Here is a 21,954-nt window from a genome sequence, read left to right on the forward strand (position 1 = left end):
TGGTTTATCTTTATTGTCCACAGAGCTAAAAGCAGGATAATAACTTGAAGGGGAAAAGATGAGTTTTACACTAACCACATCTGTGTAAAGCAAACGTGGAAGGCAAGAAGTATTAAGCCCTCAGGGTGGGAGCCGAGCTACAGCTTGTGTCTCCCATGGCACGCCAGCTGGAGTGATGTTGACTTAGATACATCTTCCTTGCTTATAAATAGCATGGTGGGGTTTTTTCCCTTCAGTGCTCATTGCTACACTGCTCTGTTCTGCACAGATGTGACCTGACCCTATGCTGATACTGAAACTTGTCCTCTCTGTAGGCAACCACAAACCCCTTGCCACAAGGCTTCTGTGCCAGTGCCGGGCTTGCGAGTACATGATGGCTCTGTAATGATGGGCAGGGAATGGAGCAAGGCTGGCACGAGTGAAGGCCACTAAAGGCAAGCAGTCTTCAACTGCAGGATAGCGTTTAGTGTCTCATGAGTTAAAGTGTGAGCTGAGACTCCTGTCATTGCCCAGCCAACTGCTGCTCAATGCTGCCAAATCGTGGAGCTTTAGTTTTACTTTGCAAAACAAGAACAGATGACTTTGTTGTTTGCTTTCACATCTGCAGCCACGTCTGCTTGGCCCAGGGGATGTTTCCTAGCACTCTGGACTTCTACCAGGCCCATCGTGCTTCCTGATCTTCAGTGTAACTCCCATCCCTGTACTGCCTGAGCTGCTCCTGAATACTCACCCAAAGGTACCACCCTAGTCCTTTGTAAGAAGGGATGCTTGATGCCATCACACCAGCTGAATGCATTCCTTCTCTGCTTTGGCCAGTATCTCCAAAAGTATCTCTTAAACCAGGTCTTGTCCTTCATACTTCTGGCCACAGTTCAGGCCAGAGCAGTTCCACATCTCACTGCTGCAAAGTCTGCTGGTCCTGCAGGTTCTCTCCTCCTTTCCAGCAGGACTGGCTTGCTTCGGAGAGGAGACTGGACAGCTCATTCATCCATGGCGGTTGAGGGCAGAAGGCAAAGAAGCAGGAAGCCACATGTGGTTCACCTTGAGATACTTCTGAAGCTCTTTGCCAGCAGCCAGGCCACAGAAGAGCTGGAAACTCAGCACATTTCCAATAACTATGTGACTGCATATAAAGGCTTGTAACTGGCACCGCAGCAAACTGAGACCAGCTCGGGCTGGAGGATGAGGTCTTACTGGAAAATCTGAACTAGGAGCCATCAGACGTACTAGTGGTAAAGGAGGATTTCAGGGAAGCCCTGGGCTCTGCAGGAGGTTTACCAGCAAAGAGGAAACAGATGGAAGAGCCCAAGCCAGGAGACAGGAGAAAAACTGCACAGACATCACCCATGGCAGGAACCAGTCCATGCTCCCGTCTCTGCAGAGTTAGAGCCAAGCTGAATTCATCTTCTGATCACCAATCAGGAATTCAAAATGACCTATGAAAACCATGATGACCCTGAGGGGGAAGGAAGTACTCAAAGGGTTGTCAGGTTACAAATCTTAATGTTTCTAGCAGACCTGGTACTGTGAGTACATGTGTGTGTGTGTATATGTCAGGGCACAGCAAACAATTGTTCACTTCCGCACCAGTAAAGCTGTCATAAGGAAAGGAAGATGATGCAAAAATGTTTCCTCCGAAATAATCTCATCCTATGGGAGAAAAAGAATGTTTTCTTAACAAAGCACCAAAGAAAAGGCAACAACAATCCAGTCATCTTTAAGTTAAACAGTATGTGGGTAGAAAAAAATCATACCAGTAAAAAAAGCACCAACCAACAAAGATCACTGAGGCTGTTGCATTACAGGAACTTAGAGACTCAAATATATGGATAATTGTAAACAGAAAGACTCGGATGTTGTCAGTCCAAGTTGGCCGGATCTACCCTAATATCTTGCATGTATTCAAAAGTCTAGGAGAATCCTGTGAAATCATTTATGGAAACATGTAAAGCACTGTTTGCCAGTTCTTAATCTACACATCAATTTATGGCTACAGCATGTTCTATGCATTTTCTTATGCAGGCCCGGTTCAGAAAGCTCCATAAGCACATTCCTGGCTGTGACCACGGAGGCAGCTCTACCAAAGTCACCTAAGCTTAGCCTGGCATGTTCTTACATACCCTCCTGAACCGGGGGCTGAGCCAGTGCCCGGTTATGCAAAGCACAGAAGCATCACAGGGTGCTGGCCACCTGCTTGTCAGTGTGAAGGGGGTTTATCATGTCGTGGGACTGTTTTCCTCCACCCTAAATGTAACTCCCATTACTATTCCCAAGCAGTGTTACACAGGCATAGAAGACTTAAAAAGAGCCCATGAACTAGAAACCTGCTAACCTGGCCTAGGTATTACAGTTTGTTTGGATTCAGTGACATGCTGTAATGATATTGCACTAATACTCTACCGTACCCTGTAAACCTAGATGTCAAAGTATTCAGATTAGCACTTATGAAACAATCTGTCATTTCCATTTATAGTAGGCTTCTGAATTTGGCACCTTTGCCATAGCACCACTTCGATTTTTCCCCATTTTTAGTCTTTATGACACGGGCAATACCATGATGTTGGTAACATCTCTATAAGAGAAAAATGTTGTTTGTGCCACATTCCCAGTTTAGTTTGTTTTCCTAAGAGTCTCTTTTTTCCTTTTCTCGGCAATCAGTTCCTGAATTCTTTTATTCCTTGTCTTTTCATAAGGTATCCTCCTCCGTGTAATGATGTTGTGCTGTGATACTTCGTTATCCAGCCCATCGATTTTATAGGGAACATCCACTGCATTGATTTCTGGGTGCTCCTCAGTTGCATTGGAAGGAGGTGCACGTGTTTTGGGAACAAGAGGAGGACTGGTGGAAGACTGTGTAGTGGCCAGGCCCATGGGAGGGCTGAGAGTGGTCAGGAGCTCCTCCTCAATGACATTATTCTTATTTATGTTAGAATCAGTTACATCGTCCACCTCTGTTACGTTGCTGTACATGTTACAGGACTTGCAACACAGCTTATTGTAACTAGGAAGCGAGCAGTAACGAGAGAGAACTTCCATGCGACAAAACATTGACTTGTCTCCTTGACAATGATCTTCTGAAAGAGAAAAAGGGAACAGATAAATAAAGAGCATCTTCACTTTAATCAGAAAAAAAGAAACAAAGCTGAAGCTTTGGCAGTGGGCAGAGGGTTTGATATTTAAAGTGGGATAGGAAACTGGCAAATAAGCCTTCTGTAAGCAGAAGCAGGCTTAACGTTAAACCTAAAACTCAGTTCACTACAAGGGATGCAAAGCTGATCTGAACTGTTTGTACCAGCCCCATCCACGCTATAGACCGTAACACTCTAATTTTTGGGTTGAGGTTCTGGAAGTGCTACCCTGAAGGCCCTGTAGCCACGACGAATTCCGTTACTGCTTTGCCTTAGAGTTCAGAGCTCACCCATATTACTGTGTTGTTGGTAAAACTACATGAAACCCCCAGAAAGCCATCAAGGTTTATACTGAGAAATCTTTTTTTCACTACTTCACTCTATTTAATGCTCTTCTACACTCTAGCAGTGAGTAACCACAGTCAGAGGTAATTTATATCTATCTGGACTGTCTCAAGAAAGTCAAGTCTTATTTTCGATGTGTACCATGTAACTGTCAGAATGAATCCATCTCCCGTTGGAGTGATATTTCTGCCATTGGAGTGATATTTTTGCCAGGCATCTCTGTTCTGGAATAAGCAGCGCTGCCTGAGCGTGTCCCTTGCTCGAGAGAAAAGGGGAGCTGATATTTTCGGAACAAACTCCAGTGCAAAGGGGCCAACCCAGTCCATTAGTGACCGGGAGACTCAGTAATGAGTCCTGGTTTTTGTCTCACTGACTGTAAAACTGTAATAAAAGAGAAAGACGGATAATCAGTCAGTAGCTGTTTTGACAGTCTGCACTGTAATGGAGGTGTTATGAGCTTGCTGAAACAGAGGTGGCAGAATGTAGGCTAAGGCATTAAAGGTGAACTGGCCAAGTTGTACTACTGTCTGAGGAACATAGAAGCCTACTCAGAGATTACTCAAGCCCTTGTGATTTCTGCTCAGAGAAGGAAGAGGACCATATGAATTGGCAGTGGATGGACAGTGAAGGGTTAGGAGGCTCCTTGGAAAGAAAGCTGCATGGGTCCTACACAAATGCTTTACGGCTCCTGTGCCTTCAGGCTGAAGTGATGGAGGGAGAAACTATTGGGAACTGCAGGGAAGGAAAAATCCCAACACACAACCCATGCTGAGAGAAAGAGGAGTCAGAGGGCTTGTAGGAGACGAGAGTGCTGAGGAGAAAGGCAGACTGACCAACACTTGGCATAATGAGAAACAAAACATCTCTGTGACCAGAATGCTGAAACAGAGATGAAATCACTTCTGCCTCTCTCCCTGCTCTTACTACTTTTCCACCTACTCTTACAGTAAAGGATGAGTAACTCCAATTACTCGCCTTTATTTAGAGCATACCCGATGGCACACGGTGTGCTCAAGTCAGCGTGGTACTGGAGCTCATATTTCATCATCCTGCTATGAATACTGACTTACCCTGTCAACAACCTTAGAGCAAAGCAGAAAACCAGAGCAGACCCAGAGATATCAAGTGAAGTCAGAAAGTGTAGGTGTCACCTCTTCACTCACCCTCAGTTAACGAAATAGGGCATTATAGGTGTTTAATTGGCAAACATATCAGTCTAAAATAAACTGCTAACTCTTGCTGCTGCTGCTTTAAAATGCTAGTGCTGGCTGAGGAAGGTGCAAACACCTTCCCTGCATTGTATTTATGCCCCAATTGTTGCGTTTGTTGCAGAAAAACAAAATCCTGGCTCCAGTTTTCAAATACATCAATTCCTTTTCATATTTGTCAAATGCTAAAATGAGATGGTGCTGGAAATAAAGAACAACTTCTTCCTTAGGAACCTAAGAATAGTACCTTGGCTTTGGAGACATTTTCAGACCAGTCTTTAAGAGCTGGAACTGTTCCTACCTGCAGCCACAACTCTATACAAAGGACTCCATGTGCCTATATAACTATATATATATATATATATATATTTACAAATGATGTAGAGTTCTCTTTGTACATTTTGCCTTGTGTTGCACGACCTCTCCAAGAAGCAAGCTTCTCCAAATAGCTTGCAAAATGAAAGCCAACCATGTTCAAAAGTACTTTTCAACAAGGCAGATCTGTTCTTAAGCTTTGTAAGAATCACTAAATGCACCTTTAGAAAAACGCCTTCCCCCCCGCCAAAAAATATGTAATGACAAGCTTAAAATTACATGAAAATAAAACTGCATTATGTAATCCGTTTAGTGACATCTGATAAGTTGTATAAATAAACTCTGTTGCTTATGAATGCTAGAATGAAATTTTTATCCTCTATCCAAACCAAAATATCCAGATTTGCTGAACTTTTATTTATTTTTACTTGCAGTATGCATGACAGACTGGAAGTATATCTCCAAAACATCAGTAAGAAAAAAATAAATCAGTTTCACAGTCACTTTGGTACACATTAGTCTCATAAAAAAATATTGAAAAGCAAACTGAATTGGCACATCTTTAATATTATGTTAAATACATACAAAACACTAATAAAATATCCCTGATAAACCAAAGTGCATATAGACATAGTGCACAATGCCCAGATACCTTATTGCACCATTCTCTATAGCCACCCATCTCTTGAAACATCACTAAACATTGTCTATTTAAAGGTAACAGTCATGAATATATTTATACAGTTAAACACCAATTATTTTACATAACAGTATTCAGTGCCAGATACGTGTCTTTGCTTTTTCACCTTGTCATGTAAATTGTTAACATGTTTCAGGAAATTATCATATTAACAGCAAAAATTTCAGTATGTGATCACATGATAATGACAAGTTTGAAGTGCTACACTGTTGACGACCCAAAGATTCCAAAATGCCACTTTTCCAAAAGATATGATCGAAGCAATAAGGTAGCAATCTGCTCCAAGGCTGCGGATTTAAAGTGGATACGCGTCTACTATTGGTACTGACTGTCACAAACAGGTTTATGACTTGTGAATTCCAAATCTTCAACACAAACACGGAAGGTGAAGCAAGAATGCCACTTAAATTTCAGTAAGTCACGTCACAATCCTGTCCTGATGAAGATATGGATATGCGCTGTGCAAATTAACCTCAGATTAAATTTACTGCCTTCTAATAGTTATCATTCAAGTAAAAACACTCCATATGAAGATCAACTCAAGGTATCAGTGTACTGTTTATATTTAAAGCTGGATCTGGTAAATTAATGCCATTTACATTTCAACATTAAGGCATTTTTCTAAAATTCTTCTTCTAAGCAAAAAAAAAAAAAAGCAATAAAAATTGAGGTAATTCTGTAGTAGTTCACACTGTTATGTTTGCCAGTTGACACATCTATAGAGCATACACACACGCACACACATACAACCGTACCAGTCAAGTCAGACATGCACATGGTGAAAAAAGACCAAAGATGTAATGAGTATAAACAGCTCCGTGCTGAGCAGCTGGAGACATCGTAGGCAATGAAAACACCATATTGCCTCTGCCAGGTTAAGAAAAACACCACCACGCAACCTTCCACATGGACCATGCCTGCTCTGCCCCCGTTCTGTTTCTACAGTGAAAGTACTCAAAACTGGCAAAAATTGTGCAAGGGGAAAAGGAATGCAGCTTTCCTCAAGGAAAAATATCCCATGTCACCACCGGGAGTTTGGTGAGAGCGGATGGTGTCATAGCAGCACAGAAAGTACCGACAGAAACTGAGCTTCTGCCTCCCACTGAGCCCTCCACGGGTTACAAACATAAATGTGAGGGTCAGGAAGAAAAAGTGAGCAGCAAGGGTGAGTGAAGCAATGGCACCGCAAAGGAAAATGGAATGAGAAAAGTCTTTCACTCATCAGACTACCCTGTCAGCGAACTGAAACTAGAGAGTTATGATTTAGGGTTTCTAGATAAAGGAGAACTTTAGCACTACAAGGTGTCATTATTGTGATGTGATCACATTCACAATAAGTTCTCAGTTTTGCTATCAAACTGAACATCGTGAACCAGTAAGAGCCTTTTTTCACCATCACCAAGCAACAAGCAAACCGATCCCAGCTCCCTTTCAGAGGACCGCAACATACTTTGGAGATCCAACTTCACACATCCAACACTTCAAGACCTCCATCACCAGTGCTACGCAAGCTCCAGAGAAGAAAGACACCGAGCACCAAGTGCCTGGTGTGAAAAAAAGATTCAGCCCAAGATTTAAACTTGGCAAAGTCAAGGGAACTTTCCGCATAGAGAGAAGAAGAGAGCAAAAGGCAAAGTCCACATTCGATGTGGCATGCATTTAAGGGCAAAGGCAGAGTTATAAATGGGTCTTTTACTTGAAGATATTTTCTGGATGGGGTAGTCTGGATCAGGTCTTGACAGCCATTGTATCATGTAGGTTTTCTTTGAAGGATCAGAAACGTTTCCTTGAATAGAGGGAAAAAAAGATGCAACAATTAGCATTAAGTAGTTAACCTGTCAGAAGCAGATAAGGTATGACCATCAGTGGGCTCCAACAGTGAAGGAGCCTGGGGGAAGGATTATGACTGGGCTGTGTAGTTTTGGGCAGACTTATTTTGCCAGTTTGCTACTGCAAAAGCCAACACTGAAGGCAGCCTGAAGGCCAGTTCTCCAGCAGAACTTCTCACGGCAGCATTAAGTATCTCCTAAGGTACACCCAGTCTAGTTGAATTATACTGCTTCTTTAAAATCTTTGCATTGGAGACCATAAGTGACAGCTTGGTTCTAATTAATCAGGAATCAAAAGCTACCCTGAGAAATACATCAAGAATAAAACAAAAATATTAATTACTTAATGATAGGAATATATTAAATGATCTCATAAGTATCATTTGCAAACAGCTGAAAAGCTAATAAGGATAAACCATTAGTGCCCTGGATTAAGTAAGAATAAATTTATTAGAGCTTGAAAAAATTGAGTTAGATAACCCCTAAAGACAACTTGTGCTTGACAGAATGGAAAAGAAGCCTGGAACTGTTGCTGGAGATGGGGAAAGCAAAGAGGCATCTTTGTACATGATGCCCTTGATTAGCCACAAGCCCAGCATGCTCCACATTTGGGAAGTCTGCTCAAAACCAGAGCTATGGAGAATTGGCACCCCAGGCAGATACAGCACACAAGTATAAATTCAGTGAAGGCATTTCACATAACTTTTTCCAGCAAGTAATATACGCCAGAGAAGACAAGCACTTACTTGAACATGGAGGTAGTCTGCAAATCCTTACAGTCTCTGGTTTATTTTCTTTGCAAAGGCCAATGGCATTGTCCCTGGTCCGGCAGAGGACCGAGCGATCCTGCGTGCCATTGCCACAGCTGACAGAGCACTGGAAGGACAAGCACCAGTTAGACCCTAGCCACCCTTGGGAAACAATGGATTAGAAATTAGTGCCAACAGGTAAATGATTATGGGCAGAATAAAGAACAGGTAGAAGTCAGCTTTCCTGATGCTGGCATCTTGTATGGATGGCTCACAGGGTCTGGATCATCCAGCATCACTGCAGGATGGCTTCACCAGCCGTTTCACTACTACCATCTCTCCATCTAACTCACTTTCTGTGGCATTACTAGCAAGGAAAGTAATACACCCTCTGTGTAGTTTATTGTGTCAATGCATTTGAATGGAAAGCCCAGAACAAATGCCAAGCATTTATCCCCTGCATTATAAGAAATCAGTTGCTTGAGACCTTCAGAAAGGGACTGGCTTGAGACCTCCAGAAAGGGACTGACCTGTGACCAGGCTCCAATTCTCCACTGCGCTGGGCAAAGCTCCCGGTTGCAAGGCCTCCTGCCCTCTGGACGGTTGTTGTTGCAGTACTTGGTATGAACGGATCGATTTGTATTATCATGTAGGGGTTGGATGCATCGGACAGATCGTACTTGATACCCTGTTTTCCCACAGCTTTTGCTGCAAGGCTCCCATTCTCCTGTAACCCATCTGGGTTGGTGAACAGAAAATAAGTTGAGTAAAATTATCTCTCTTCTAAATCAGGTGAGTTCAAACTGTCTGTTGAACAGTAACACTTAAATACAGGTTTAATAAATGCTAATACTAGTTCTGATACGGAAAAAGAAGAAGATGTATGAAAAACCGTAAGCAGTCATGATGAGGGTTATTTTATCATGTCCCTGAAAAAACAGTAGTAAGACCCAGACCTTTAACATGACTCTTTCCTGTTATCTCCGAGATAAGCATTATTCTTTGCTTCATTTGCTTTGATTTTTAAGCTCGTCCTTCCAAGACTGCACATAAAAATACAGTAGTTTTTATGTCAAAAGCTGCTGAGCTTCCCAGGTCTTGGCACAAGAGCTGTGCCTTGTCTCATAATGTAGCAAGCATAAGTCATCCCTACAGCTGGTTTCCACAGGAGTGAATCCAAACCAGCTGGGTTAGAAATGCAGCTCCAGCCTGGCCAATATCTGGATACTCCATGGAGCACATCCCTGGCCATGCCAGACACCATCTGCTGAAGCACTGGCAAACCCGACTGCACCATCAGTGCTCTGTGTGCTGAGCTCGGGGTGACCAAGGGTTTAGGGGAAGGCAACACTACACTGAAAATCAGAAGGTCCGAATTCATAACGTGGAACTCAGTTGGGCCGCTGTAAAATGCAACCTATGGTTTGTGATGTGGCATAGTTGAAAACCGATCATCCCAACTGGCTCAAGGATTACAGCTACAACAGTAAGCAACAAGGACAGACAGGGCTAGAGGAAATTTAAGTAGACTACTGAAAGGTTGGTTATAATCAAGTAATGGAGATATACAGCAGTCCATAAATATTTACAGAATGCAGAGATATCTAAGGAGGAAATATTGTCCAATAAAAACTGTATTCATGGGATAAACTTAACAGAAAAATATAAAGTCTGAAGAAATATCCCACGTTTGAAGCAATTGTCCTAAAGTACTCATAAAAAACCTGGGTTTAGAAATAGCCAAGAGCGAGCATGGGCAGCAGGCAATGCCCTAAATGCTCGAGTTAAACAAGAAGTGGCAATTTCACCCAACTTTCTCTTTGTAGCCTATTGAAAGTACACAGCTGTGGAGGAAGACAAGCACAGCAGAGCACAATGCCATGAATCCTAAGGTGATTTCAGAGACAAAGACAGCTTTTTCCCAGAACTGAAGAACCAGCATATTAGTGTAGTGGGTGTCACAGAGCATCATAAAATCTCTTAAATAACGGCCTCTCCTACATACACGTGTGAAATGCTCCAATACCGTTCTATGGAAACAGAAGTGACTAAAACATTCGAGAATCCAAGTACAATTTAGGATCCTATTGAGTCTTTGTGGTACCTGGGTCCAATTATATTTACAGCTGAAAGAAGAATAGAGTCCTTTCCAGAGAGCCTGAGGTACAGTTAGGCGATTACTTCAGTTTTCCAATAAATAAACGTTAAACCATGACCCATGCTGAGTTTATGGGGCACAGTTTCTGGAGTTTTCTATCTTTTTTTTGAAAGGAAGTTAGGAAATATTGCGTGGTATGTTCTACTTATTTGCTGTGCTTCCCAGAATCCAGACTTGGTCCCCAGAGGTAAATGCTGGGATCAACATACTCCTTTCTTGTTGCAGTAGCAACACAAGGAATATGCGAGTCCTACATGTGGCAGAAGTAGCCTGCTGCCAGTCAAAATGTGAATTAAAGTATTTGTAACACTTGACTATGTCTAGCAAAGGTGAAGGTGTACCAGGCTTTCCAAGCTGTTCAAGAGTAGTTGGAGAAATCTATCGGGTCAAATACTTTTTCCTGTGTTCAAATGTCCAGAAATATGCTGTGAACTTTAGGAGGATTTGGATCTGAGAGCCTGTATGACAACTGTTTTCTTATGTAGCACTCTGTAAATTTGTCCTTACATGGTTAATTCACACTGTGTAAAATCAACTGGTATAAATTGAATTTATGTCTATTTTTTATTACCTCAAGATGGCCTGAACACAAAAGTCTGGATCAAGACAGCACTTATTTTCTAATCCAACTTATTTCAGCAGTAATAGGAACCAGCAGTCCCAGAAATAGCACTTCTACAAGCAGGACCCAGCATCACATGCTCACAGTTCTATGTCTCAGCAATGATGCATGGAGAGGAAGCTAAAGTCACCTTCTTTCAGGGGACAAGTGCCACCTGGGTACAGAGCCTGCTGCAGCTGCCACCAAGCAGTGCTGGTGGGCAGTGATGCTTACATGGGCTGGGAGCACTCCTGGAGGTTGCACACCCTGCGAATGGGCTTCGGCTTCTGGATCAGCTCGCAGTAACTCCGATGGACCATCTTGTGGTCTGTCTTCCTCCGGCAGCCGTACTTCGTGAACTGGTAGCCTGAGGAAAGACACTCTTATTTTCAGTACTGGCACATCTTACACAGGACTCGGGTTTCAAACAAACTGCACAAGCACCATCAAAGGTTGCAGTTGGAACTACAGGTGAACACTCTACCAAAGGAACTGTACATTGCAATGAATGAACACTTATTCATGCAGATTTAGCCCCCAGAATTGTTCTGCCCCGTGGCCCCTTGAGGTCTGGCACCCTGGCAGCTTGGAGACCCTCATCCAAATCTTGCACATTTGTACAGTATTTCAGTCTCACAAACATAAATCAGGAATGAGGCACCCCACATCTGCCTGCAAACCCATTTCAGTCAGATCCTTAACTCCATTCATTATTTATTTCTCTATTTCTTAACTTAAATAAAACCCATAGTCCTGGTCTCCCCTAATGTCTTGTGGCAGTGAATTCCACACGTAGTGTTCATTCTTTCTCTTAATCAGAATTAAAATGGGTCAGAAGAAAAATGTCTTAAGTGTCATCGATCCCTTTTCACTTAATCAATTTTGAGCACCCTGGGGTTTTGTTTTTACCTCCTCCGCAAGGTCTTGAACACTGGGACCATTTCTTCAAAGCCCATTCATATGACACTGAATCCTCTTCCAAAACATTATTATTATCTACATTCAAGGAATCTTCATGGATCATGTACTTGTAAGTCAAAGAGATCTTGGCACTACCATGAGGAATCACCTAGTAAGCAAAACAAACGTAGGGAAAAGTGATATGAAAGACTCATATCAGAAGCTATGTGAGATGACATGAAATAGCAATCATCATGGCTCAGATAGAAAAACATCCCCAGAGGGATTTAAACCTTTTAGCTGCACTCAACACATTTTTTTTCCTCCCTATAATAAAGTATCTCTATCCTTATGACACACAGTTTCTAAAGTGCATATTAAGACAGACTGTTGTTGATTTAGACTGATTTCTCTTGCCAGCACTGGACTGACTTCACGATACTAAATTTTTTCCATATCCCTTCATAACGGAAGGAAATGTTGTACTAAAATGATAATGGGTAGTTCCACTGAAAGACAAGGCAAATTCGAGTGCACAGATAACTGAAAGTAGTGAAGAAAATTGCTTATATTTCTGATAAAACATGAATGTTCTTATGATAATCCTGGGAATTCTGTGAAGCGTGTTACTTAATCCTGACAGAAATATAAACTACTTAGAGTTTTTACTATCACACTGCACTAAAGACAAATGCAAGAAAACAGAACCCAACGTGAATAAAGTGCAAAACATTGGTCCTTTGAAAACGTAATATTTATTCCTCCTTTGATATTCAGCTGCTGTAGATCAACACATTACAGCTGCTTCTTGAACCAAACTACCCCTATTCATTGTAGTCTATCTTTTGCTGGTTTGCAGTGAAGAAAGGGTATAGTCGGGTGGGTTTGGGAACAGCAGAACTGGCTGTGTCCTCACAAAGTGAGCCTGGGAGCACAAGAACCCTGCATCTGCCTTTGCAGGTTACCTTTTCAAATCACAGACAGGAGGAGGAGCTTGTGGAACCACCTGATGTGAACCATTTTGACCCTTTTTTATTTACTGCTCATGAGTCAGATATGGTAAGTAACCGAGAGAGCCTTCACACAGTGCCCATTTGCTAAGCCATCCGCAGGAAATAATGATGAGAGCTGGCTGCTCAACACATAACCTCTAGTTAGAAAAACTCTTGTACAGAGCAATGAATTAGGAGAAAGGAATTAAAATACATCTTACTATTGTCTTAGAATTAAAGCAGATGTGTTCTTGTAGCTCACAAGAGGAATCTAAAACACATTATAGCACATTATGGCTCTGTAACCCTGACACTTCCACGGAAGATGGTTTCCATTTGGCTTACCAGAATGACTATTCCATTGCGCAGCGGCCCCATGGTCTGCACGGTTTCTCTATCATCATCATTCCGATATTCCCACTCCACACCCATGTCAATAAATACTTTAGAGTCCGGCACGTAGTTCTCTTCGCTGAGAATGAACTTCCCTGTTTCACGATTTTTAATTGCTAGGAACAACATAAGAAAAGTGAACGCGAGAGACTCGCTTCTCATCTCAAGTTCTGTTGGGCTCTTGTCCCAGGGGATGAAGCAGACAAAGCCAGCGTGTCCTTTCCCTCTGTTCCTTCACCGGTTTGGAAAGACTTTTTCGGGTGTTTCACTCAGCTGCCAGTGCTTTCCTGCTCAGCTCCGGAAACATCAATCGCCCTTTTTTATCTTTCTCATAGCCTGCCTTGCCAGCGAAATGAGGCCAGGACAATTGCACTGCATGCATCCCCCTGCCTGCTCCCAGCTAACAACTTCTAAATCCACCAGCTAAATCTGAGCCAATTTGAGACCTGGTGGGGGTCCCATGGCTACTCAGCTCTCTCACATGCTGTAAGGCAGCTTGGGGGGCTGTTACTGCTCCATGAGAGAAAGGCTACTGGGCTAACCCCCAGCAGGTCCCCACAGCAAGAGAGAGATGCTAGAAATTGCATTGATTCTCTTGCTCAGAACTGGCTCTGACACCAACACTGCCCTGCTTAAAGCAGGCCCCTGCCTATTGCACACAGCACCTAATCCCTCTGGTTCAGCTGCCATCAATGCCCCATCCTTCACCTGGAGAGACTTCAGCCACCTTTGTATTAAGACTCTTGGTTTTCTGAGATGGACAATTTGCTCTCCTCGTTAGAAGCAGCAGGGACTGTTTGTTATTTAACACCAGATTTTAACTCCCCTCTGTCTCTAGCAGCTACCTGAGCATCCTGCACCCTCAGCACTGGCCTAGACAGAGAACAAGCTGTTTGTGTCCCCTGTGCATCACTTGCCTCACACCTAAAGAAGAACCTTGTCTGAATCAGTGCGAGATCACTCTCCTCATCCATAGGTCAGGCTGCACTGAGCAGCAAGGGAAGCAAGTTGGGATGACCCAAGACACAATTAAGCCATTCACTGTGAATCTACTTCCAATTAATAATAGCCACTGCTTCCCATTGATTACAGGGCATGGCGAGGAAAAGATTTCAATTACTTTATAAGTTGCTGGATTGATCGGGCAGCCTCGCGTCAATACTGTTAGCAATGGGGCAGATCTGAAATGGATTTGGATGTAGCTGGGAAATGACCGAGGATGGGAAGTGCATTACAAAATGCACATGAAGACAACACATTGCACCTCATAATGTAATTCAGCTCCTCTTCCAGCAGCTTTCACACATGCACATGCCAAAGCAGTGATCTTCATGCTAGGACACTGGGGAATTCAGCACAGGGAAATCGAATTGCCAAACAAGTTTCCTAATTTAACATACTTAAAGGAGGTATGTGGTGTGGGAAGATAATGGGTAAACAAATGCATAAACACGTTGTCAGGCTCCAGAGACAAAAATAAACAGCAGGAAAAAGATATTCTGACTGAAAATTTTCCTACTTGTTGCATACTTACCGAGATTATGACTGGTGGCGTCTGTTTCCTGTATAAGTAAATGTCTTGCACCAACAGGAATTTCAAACATCTTAATGTGCCCTTTATTGTAGTATTTGAAAAGACAGAAACTGGTTAGTTTGCCTCAAACAGTAGGAACCTGTCTTAGGTTTTTAAATAAATCTTGTTTTTCAAAAGCAGGGTGTATTACAGCAAGTTGAATCTAATGCAGCATCATTCTCATCCCTATTTCTATGCCAGGTGATAGAATATAATAGGGACAAAGGGTTTTGGGTCAGCAGAAAGATGTCTTAAGTGTCATCAATAGACTTTGCTTCAGACTAGAATGGGCTTCGAGTGCCATATGCACTCACAGAGAGACTATGCCAGCTCCTGTCTGACAGTGAGGGATGATGACATATTATTGCAGCACTCCAGTGACTCAGACAGATCAGCCGAGTGACAGCAGCAGCACAAATAAGCCCATGGTTTTCCAACAAGCAGCAATGAAGCCTTCCTCTATGCATGCACAGGTCTTGGTATCAGTAGATTTAACTGACTACTGGACAAAAGTCTTGTTCTCAAATTCCAGAGGCATCTCAAAGGCAAGTCCAGAGAATTGACTGGAATTAGGGATGCTGTAAACAATTTGTGACTGCTCTGGTACTTTCCATGAAACAGTAGAGTTCAAACACGAACACCCTGAATTCCCCAGGACAAAACACACTGAACGCACTGACCTTGTTTCTTTGGTATTCTTGAAAATGTTCCTTTCACCACTTTGCAGTGGGAATTATCTCCTCCACAAACACCACACTTATCTTCCTGCTTCGTGGAACCTATGACCCTGTCACACCCAACTTTCTGTGCACAAAAAAGAAAACCAGTCATTCTCATTTATCCATGCTATGATTCAAATGAGCCTTCAGATATCAACCCCAGACTTCTGCTTCAGCAAAGACATACAAATTGTAGCATTTTCCTGGAAGAACAACATCTAAACAGATTTTAATACCTCCAGTTCCTATAATAGCTGTCAATCAGGTGATTATATTATGCTTCACAGTGGGCCTCTTACTGAAGGAAAGCAGCACGGTTAAGGAAAAGCTCTTAAGCCTCAGCTTATCTTAAAGCAGACACCAGGAGAATCAAGGCGTCCATACAAGGATAAGCACCTCCACCAGTGCATTGCTAAGTCAGAGCCTCTAATTCCATTGAAAGAGGACCTGCAGCAGGTCCCAGATTAGAGGAATGGTCATTGATTTTCTAAAAATAGCACGATCAAGTACAGAGAATGCATATCAGCTGCATTTTAACACCGCATTCCTTGAAAGCTGCTGCATGTTCCTGTTTCATTGTACATGCCGCCCCCACTAAACCTCAGCAGGAAAAGCTTTCGGTGAATGCTAATCATAATAGCTCATCTTCAAACACTGCATTAAATATTACTTGTGTAGGTAGGCGCTGTTGGAATTGAGTCACATGCAATGTGATGGCAACTGTGAATATCACGCATAATATTGTGACAATAATCCTAATGAAATGTCCTGATTGCCCGAGGTGTTTTTATACTTAATTGAATAGTCATTCTTGGAGAGAAACACGCAAGCTACCATTTTAATTGTTTTCATAGCACATAAGCTCTGAAAGAAGCCACCAGGAGCTTACCAAGCAGTCTCCCCGCACACAGATGCTGTAAGCGTCCTTGTACGAGCAGCGGGTCCCATCGTGCACCATCCTTTTCATATACACCACATCCCCCGTTTCCTTTGATTCACAATACAGGTGGCACCTTTCCTTAGCTGAAAAATAAAATGACCCAAATTGCGTGTGTTTAGTTTAGTTGCTGACTTTGTGAACGGCACTTTCAATAGTGTTTCTCCTCTTCCTTGCATACATCACAGAACGTAACATGGTACCCCATAAATCATCGATGCTTATCCCCGTTCAAAGGCTATGTGATCATTTGGAAGCTGCTGAATCATTAAGCATCCATATTTCATGATTAGGAGACAATCTCAAAAATAACAAATCATTTACATTGATGGGGGGAGACCTGTATTTAATCCTCTGCTGAATGATGCAATCTGGCAAAGGTTTCTGCAGTCTGCTGCATGACTACCCATGAGAGATGAAAGTTTCTGCATCAGTTTTGCCTGCACTGCACTGAAGTCTGAAGAAAGCACAAATCATTTTACCATTCAAAGCAGCTGTTTGACACGGAGTGAATCTGCCCTCCAAAATGTCTTCAGAGACAGCTGTGCTGTACTGTTTCCTCCTAAACATGAAGTTAATTCTCCCTCATCGTTGGACTTGTATTTATGATAGTTTAAATCGTTAAACAAGATGAGATGTCAAAGAGATTCAGAAAAAAAACACCTTTTTTACTGCTAACACCTTCACAAACAGCCAGAGAAGTGTACCTCTTTCTCCTTACAAAAAATAAAGCTGAAATGACTAGTCAGTGGCTGAATAAAGTTGTATTCCGCCAGTCTATTTCATTTTACACATCCCTTTTGCTGTCCTGAGCCTCATAATAGGATTCGCTATGCCTTCCTTGGCAGTGAAGAGCAGATAAGCTTTCTGTTAGACAAAATACATAAAGGTTCTGCTGGCTGGGACACTTTCCCCAACATTTAAAACAATAACAACCTTCCCATTATAGCAGTTCAATTAAAATAGGTCTTCACAGGCCCGTTGCCCTGTACAGTCCCATGGTCCCTGCCCTCTTTTCATAAAGTCCTTGTTATTGCTGTTGATGTCCTCATGGCCACTGGGTATTGGTACATCAGAGACCTTTGTTATGGCTCCCAAACGATGCAGAAATGTCACGTTAAAAATGTAGGCTCTAGACTATTAGAACAGGCACTTCACTTTTTTTGGTGCAGATTATTAATAGGAGCCTATTAAGACAATAATAACCCCAGATCTGATGCATTTCAATATATTAGAAACATTAAACTCTGCACAAGACATAGATATGCACACACCCACCCCTGGGTATGTACCCACACCCACCCCAGGCATGCCATACATTCACTGTGCATGATTAAATCATCAGGAGGTCTGACGGGGTGCCAGCAACTGCGCAAGGGCTTTATTTTAGTGAGGGTTCTCTTCCCACTGTTCTATGGGAACAGTAAATGTGCAAATGCTGTTAAATTGCTGTTAATTGCAAAGAATCATCTTCTTTCCATTCATGGTGTTGGGCACAGTAGAGGTGCAAGAACATGCGTGTGACAGTGTGGCTGGCTGTTCCCTGCTCCCCATGTGTTTCCATCTCATTCAATTGAGGCTGGGAGCTAACAGCCAATGTCACTGTACACTGCCCTGGCAGATGCATGGCACAGGGTATGTGAGCCCAGCAGGGACTGGTAGACAGGGTGCATAGGCAGCTTGGAGTGGGAGACTGGCCATGCACAGCCTGGCTTAAGCACACACTGGGGTGTCCCCAGCTCAGCAGTATTTCTCTGGCCATGGGATAAGATGCTCCTCTCTGTCCCCATCACATACACAATGTGCCAGACACGTCCAGCTGAGCTGCGTGTGAAGTGTATGGATTTATGTCACTTTTGAGCCATGACTGCATTATCTGCACAAAGTATGTCGCTGATAAGCCTTATCTTTACAAAAGGGAATTTAAAATACATTAGAGTTCAAGCATAAGCCACCCTCTGGCCATGGTTTCACACAAAAGCTGTTCCCTCTAATAACCCTGCACAGGTAAATGTAACTCTAAAGGTGGCTGCACCAAAGTTATATGGGAAACCAGCAGTGCCCAGTGATCAGTGCTCAGACATCAGTGAGCTGGCTTCTGACCCAGAAGCCATTGAATTTAACAGAAAAACATCTGATTCGTTTCAGTGGTCTTTGCAGCAGACTGCTCCAAAGGCTAAAGCAGAAGCAAAGGTCCCTCAGGCCACGCAGCGTTCATCCCCTCTCCCTGTGCCAGCAAAGCTGTTTCATTAAATTAAGCCATGAGGCTGTCTCTGTGCCTCTGAAAATCCCAGATTGCACAAGATGGCATGAAAAGAATGAGGGGACCCTGAGAACTGCTTGGAAACAAAGTCAGGCAAATTAATTACAAGGAATTTGCTATTAACTTCTGGCTGAGTATCCTCTCACTGGAATGCAAAGTGATTCACCCAAAGTGACCCTTCCCCTCCCAGGATGGGTGCTTGGCTGAGGATAGATCGGGTGCCCAGTACCTGCTTCTTGCCAGGCCAGTCGTGCCCTGAAGGACTCATCATTCAAACAAATTGACCAGGTTTAAAACCAGCGAGCACCCATACTGATCACGGAATGAGTTGAGAACCATCTTCTCAGAGTGTTTTCAACATAACATGTTGCCTTCATGACCCAAATCAACCAGGTGCACCTTCATTGGCAGGTAAGCAGGGACATTGACAGGAAAAGGAACGTTTTTGTTCTAAGAGGCAACCTCTGCTGAGATACCAGAACATCACCCTGACCATGCTGGCTCAGACCCAGCACCTATCTAACCCAACACCTCCCTCCAGCAGCGCCAGAAGCGCTTGCAGGAAGATGTAAGAACAAACCTGATACTTTTCTCAGAATATTCTTAAAGCTTATTGCAAACTGCAGCTGAATCTCCCCTCTATCAGTTTAAAGCCATTCCCCCTTGTCTTGTCGCTACACTCATAGAAAGCCCCTCTTTGGAACAAGCCTTCTCTTCTCCAGGCTGAACAAGTCCAACTCTCTCAGCATGTCTTCACAGGAGGGGTGCTTATCTCTCCTTGTATAATTTGTATATGTTTTACCTCTCCTCGTATAATTTTTATTCCTATTTGCAACTGATTTTACTTTCCATAGGAAAAGGGACCGCTCACCATCGACATGTTCGTAGGGGAGCCAGTGGTGTTTCGTGTTCTGGTACTCGAAGTAAGGATCCCACTGCCGGCACTGCTCCTCTCTGAAATCTTCCAAGTCCTTAGGACAGTCCTGAGTGTTGCACAGCTGGAACTCATAGCTTGGCCCCACACATGTACGGCCTCCATTGGCAGGACTGTGGAGGGAGAGAAACCCATGGTTAGTTTCACCATTAATGCATGAATCAAACATCTATAAAACCATCTGAGGAGCAATTTAATTTCTAGTAATATCAGTAGGCACTTGATGAAGCCAGCTTTGTATTTCTGATATGGAAAATATTTATTTCCTTTAAAAACCTGCTGTCACAACCTTCTGCAACTACAGCCTTAAACCACTTGATAAAGGTATGAAAAGCCATTTTCTTGGTGCAGCCCAGGAAAGGAAAGCATGAGCAGATGAAGCAACTCATTCACATTCACCCCTAAACCAGCAGCAAATCCAGACACAGCCCAGCTCAGTGCTGCATCCCTCAGGCAGATGAGTATCACTATTGGGTCTGGCAACACAAGAGCTCAGGAGTGGTAGCTGGGTTTGCACCCTCTTCCAGGAAACACAGAAAACATTTTCAATAGCCCATTAGGTTTTTCCAACATGAAAATAGATTTTTACAACTAAAACTGTGCCGACAACTGTAAAGGTCACTTTCATGTTGCCAATGTAATAAAGGCTGCAAAGAGAATGGGTACATTTTTTAAAAGAACCATTTCCATCAGAAAATGCAGCTTCATAAAACTCGATTTATTTTGCTTTAATCAGTGATAAGACAATTTGTAACACCAGTCAAGTTCAATCATTTTATCAGCACAAACTGAGACAGTCAATGTCAAAAATACTGTGTCTGGCAAAAGCATTTAATTCTGACAATTGCTTCAGGTCTTGCTCTCAGGAGCTTCCCATTTTATGATATGGCAATAAATAGCAATGATGATACATTTCGTATCACTTGTACATACCAATCTTTATTAAATATACTTCCAGTGTTACTGGAATTAAGTCATTCTACATTACCTAGGTGAGCCATATCAAAGTTATCAAAGCAAACCAATTCAATATCACTAAAATTAACTTTGGGGAAGGTCCTGATCTCTGGAGCTTTGCTCCAACTTGGAATGAAAACACTTTGAAAATATTTTAGGAACTTCTTGTTGAAATATCCAAAAAGTGGATTAACAAGGATCTGTTAAAAGTATACGCATTTAAAAGAAACCTCCAGCAATTCATTGCCATTATTTCCTACTCATGTATTAAAACAAGACATATACAGGGCCCTAAACTTTTACTGATGTTTTATGCAATAGCATAATAGCACTTCCAAGATACTTGTAACTCTATAAGCAGCTTAAAGGGTGGATAAACTGAGAAATTAAGATGATTCATGACTTGCTGAGGGCCCAAAAAGTAGAATGTCTAACAACATAGACTACAGGTCAGATTTAACAAGCATCACTAGTAATTCAGCAAGGATTCTCACAATTCATTCACTCCACATCAGAAGAACATATGGATCCACCCATACTTACTGTGGATTGTCACATTGACGTGTCCTATACTTCACTCCAGTGCCACATGTGCGAGAACAAGAGCCAAACTTGCTCCATGCCCCCCAGTGTCCATCCTGCTTCAGGATGTCTGGGGTTAGCCAGATGCAGTGGCCTTTAAAGCAATGCTAAGAAACAAAATCATACGTCAAAATGATTAGATGGTGAAATTACGATGTGAGAAGCTGTAGTGCAACAGATTTCATTTTAGGCACAAGTTCTGGAAGCTTTATTCACCTCTCCAGCAGCAATAGTGAGACTCACTGTCAGGCTGTGCCCATGATCCCAAACTCAGTCAGATTTTATAAACTTACACACACTAAGCGTGCACATACGTATCTTGTGCACTTAGACTCAAGCCTACCAAGTTTGTTAAACTGCTCTCAGCATTACATCTACTCATCACTTGTCTGCAGCGGTGATTTCAAGATAACTGATACAGATTTATTTAAGGGAAATAACACAATTCCAAATCTTGGGAGGATAAAGGTAAAAGTCTGCCTCCACCATCACATGCAGCCATTTCAGGCAGCGGCAGCACGTGCTCCTGCTGCAGCACCGCCCTTCCCAGCAGCTCCTAACTCAGCATACGGATTCCTGCACTAAATGTGACCAGGCAAGTGGCATGAAATTAAAGACAGCTCACATTTTAGGTATTAGTGCTATGAAATAAAGAACTCTTGTGGTCTCTG

The 21,954-nt window shown here is 42.7% G+C and overlaps 1 protein-coding gene across 4 annotated transcripts in view; it reads right to left on the bottom strand.

Annotated features, from left to right (window-relative positions):
* Positions 1–363: 363 nt before the first annotated feature.
* ADAMTS2 (ADAM metallopeptidase with thrombospondin type 1 motif 2) overlaps positions 364–21,954 on the bottom strand; it is a 173,702-nt gene continuing 152,111 nt past the window's right edge. For all 4 annotated transcript variants that reach the window (XM_057409507.1, XM_057409508.1, XM_057409509.1 and 1 more), the window contains 12 exons: positions 21,245–21,390; positions 19,682–19,857; positions 16,500–16,633; positions 15,572–15,695; positions 14,853–14,933; positions 13,271–13,434; positions 11,943–12,102; positions 11,268–11,400; positions 8,805–9,012; positions 8,272–8,401; positions 7,393–7,482; positions 364–3,074 (listed from right to left, as the gene is read on the bottom strand). In XM_057409507.1, coding sequence (XP_057265490.1) covers positions 2,611–3,074; positions 7,393–7,482; positions 8,272–8,401; positions 8,805–9,012; positions 11,268–11,400; positions 11,943–12,102; positions 13,271–13,434; positions 14,853–14,933; positions 15,572–15,695; positions 16,500–16,633; positions 19,682–19,857; positions 21,245–21,390 — 2,010 coding nt within the window. In that variant the 3' untranslated portion in view covers positions 364–2,610. The remainder of the gene's footprint in view (positions 3,075–7,392; positions 7,483–8,271; positions 8,402–8,804; positions 9,013–11,267; positions 11,401–11,942; positions 12,103–13,270; positions 13,435–14,852; positions 14,934–15,571; positions 15,696–16,499; positions 16,634–19,681; positions 19,858–21,244; positions 21,391–21,954) is intronic.

This window comes from Pezoporus wallicus, unplaced genomic scaffold (assembly GCF_028554395.1).
Source record: "Pezoporus wallicus isolate ANWC-B61680 ecotype Strahan unplaced genomic scaffold, APGP_CSIRO_Pwel_v1 contig_8166, whole genome shotgun sequence".
Taxonomy (NCBI): Eukaryota; Metazoa; Chordata; class Aves; order Psittaciformes; family Psittacidae; genus Pezoporus; species Pezoporus wallicus.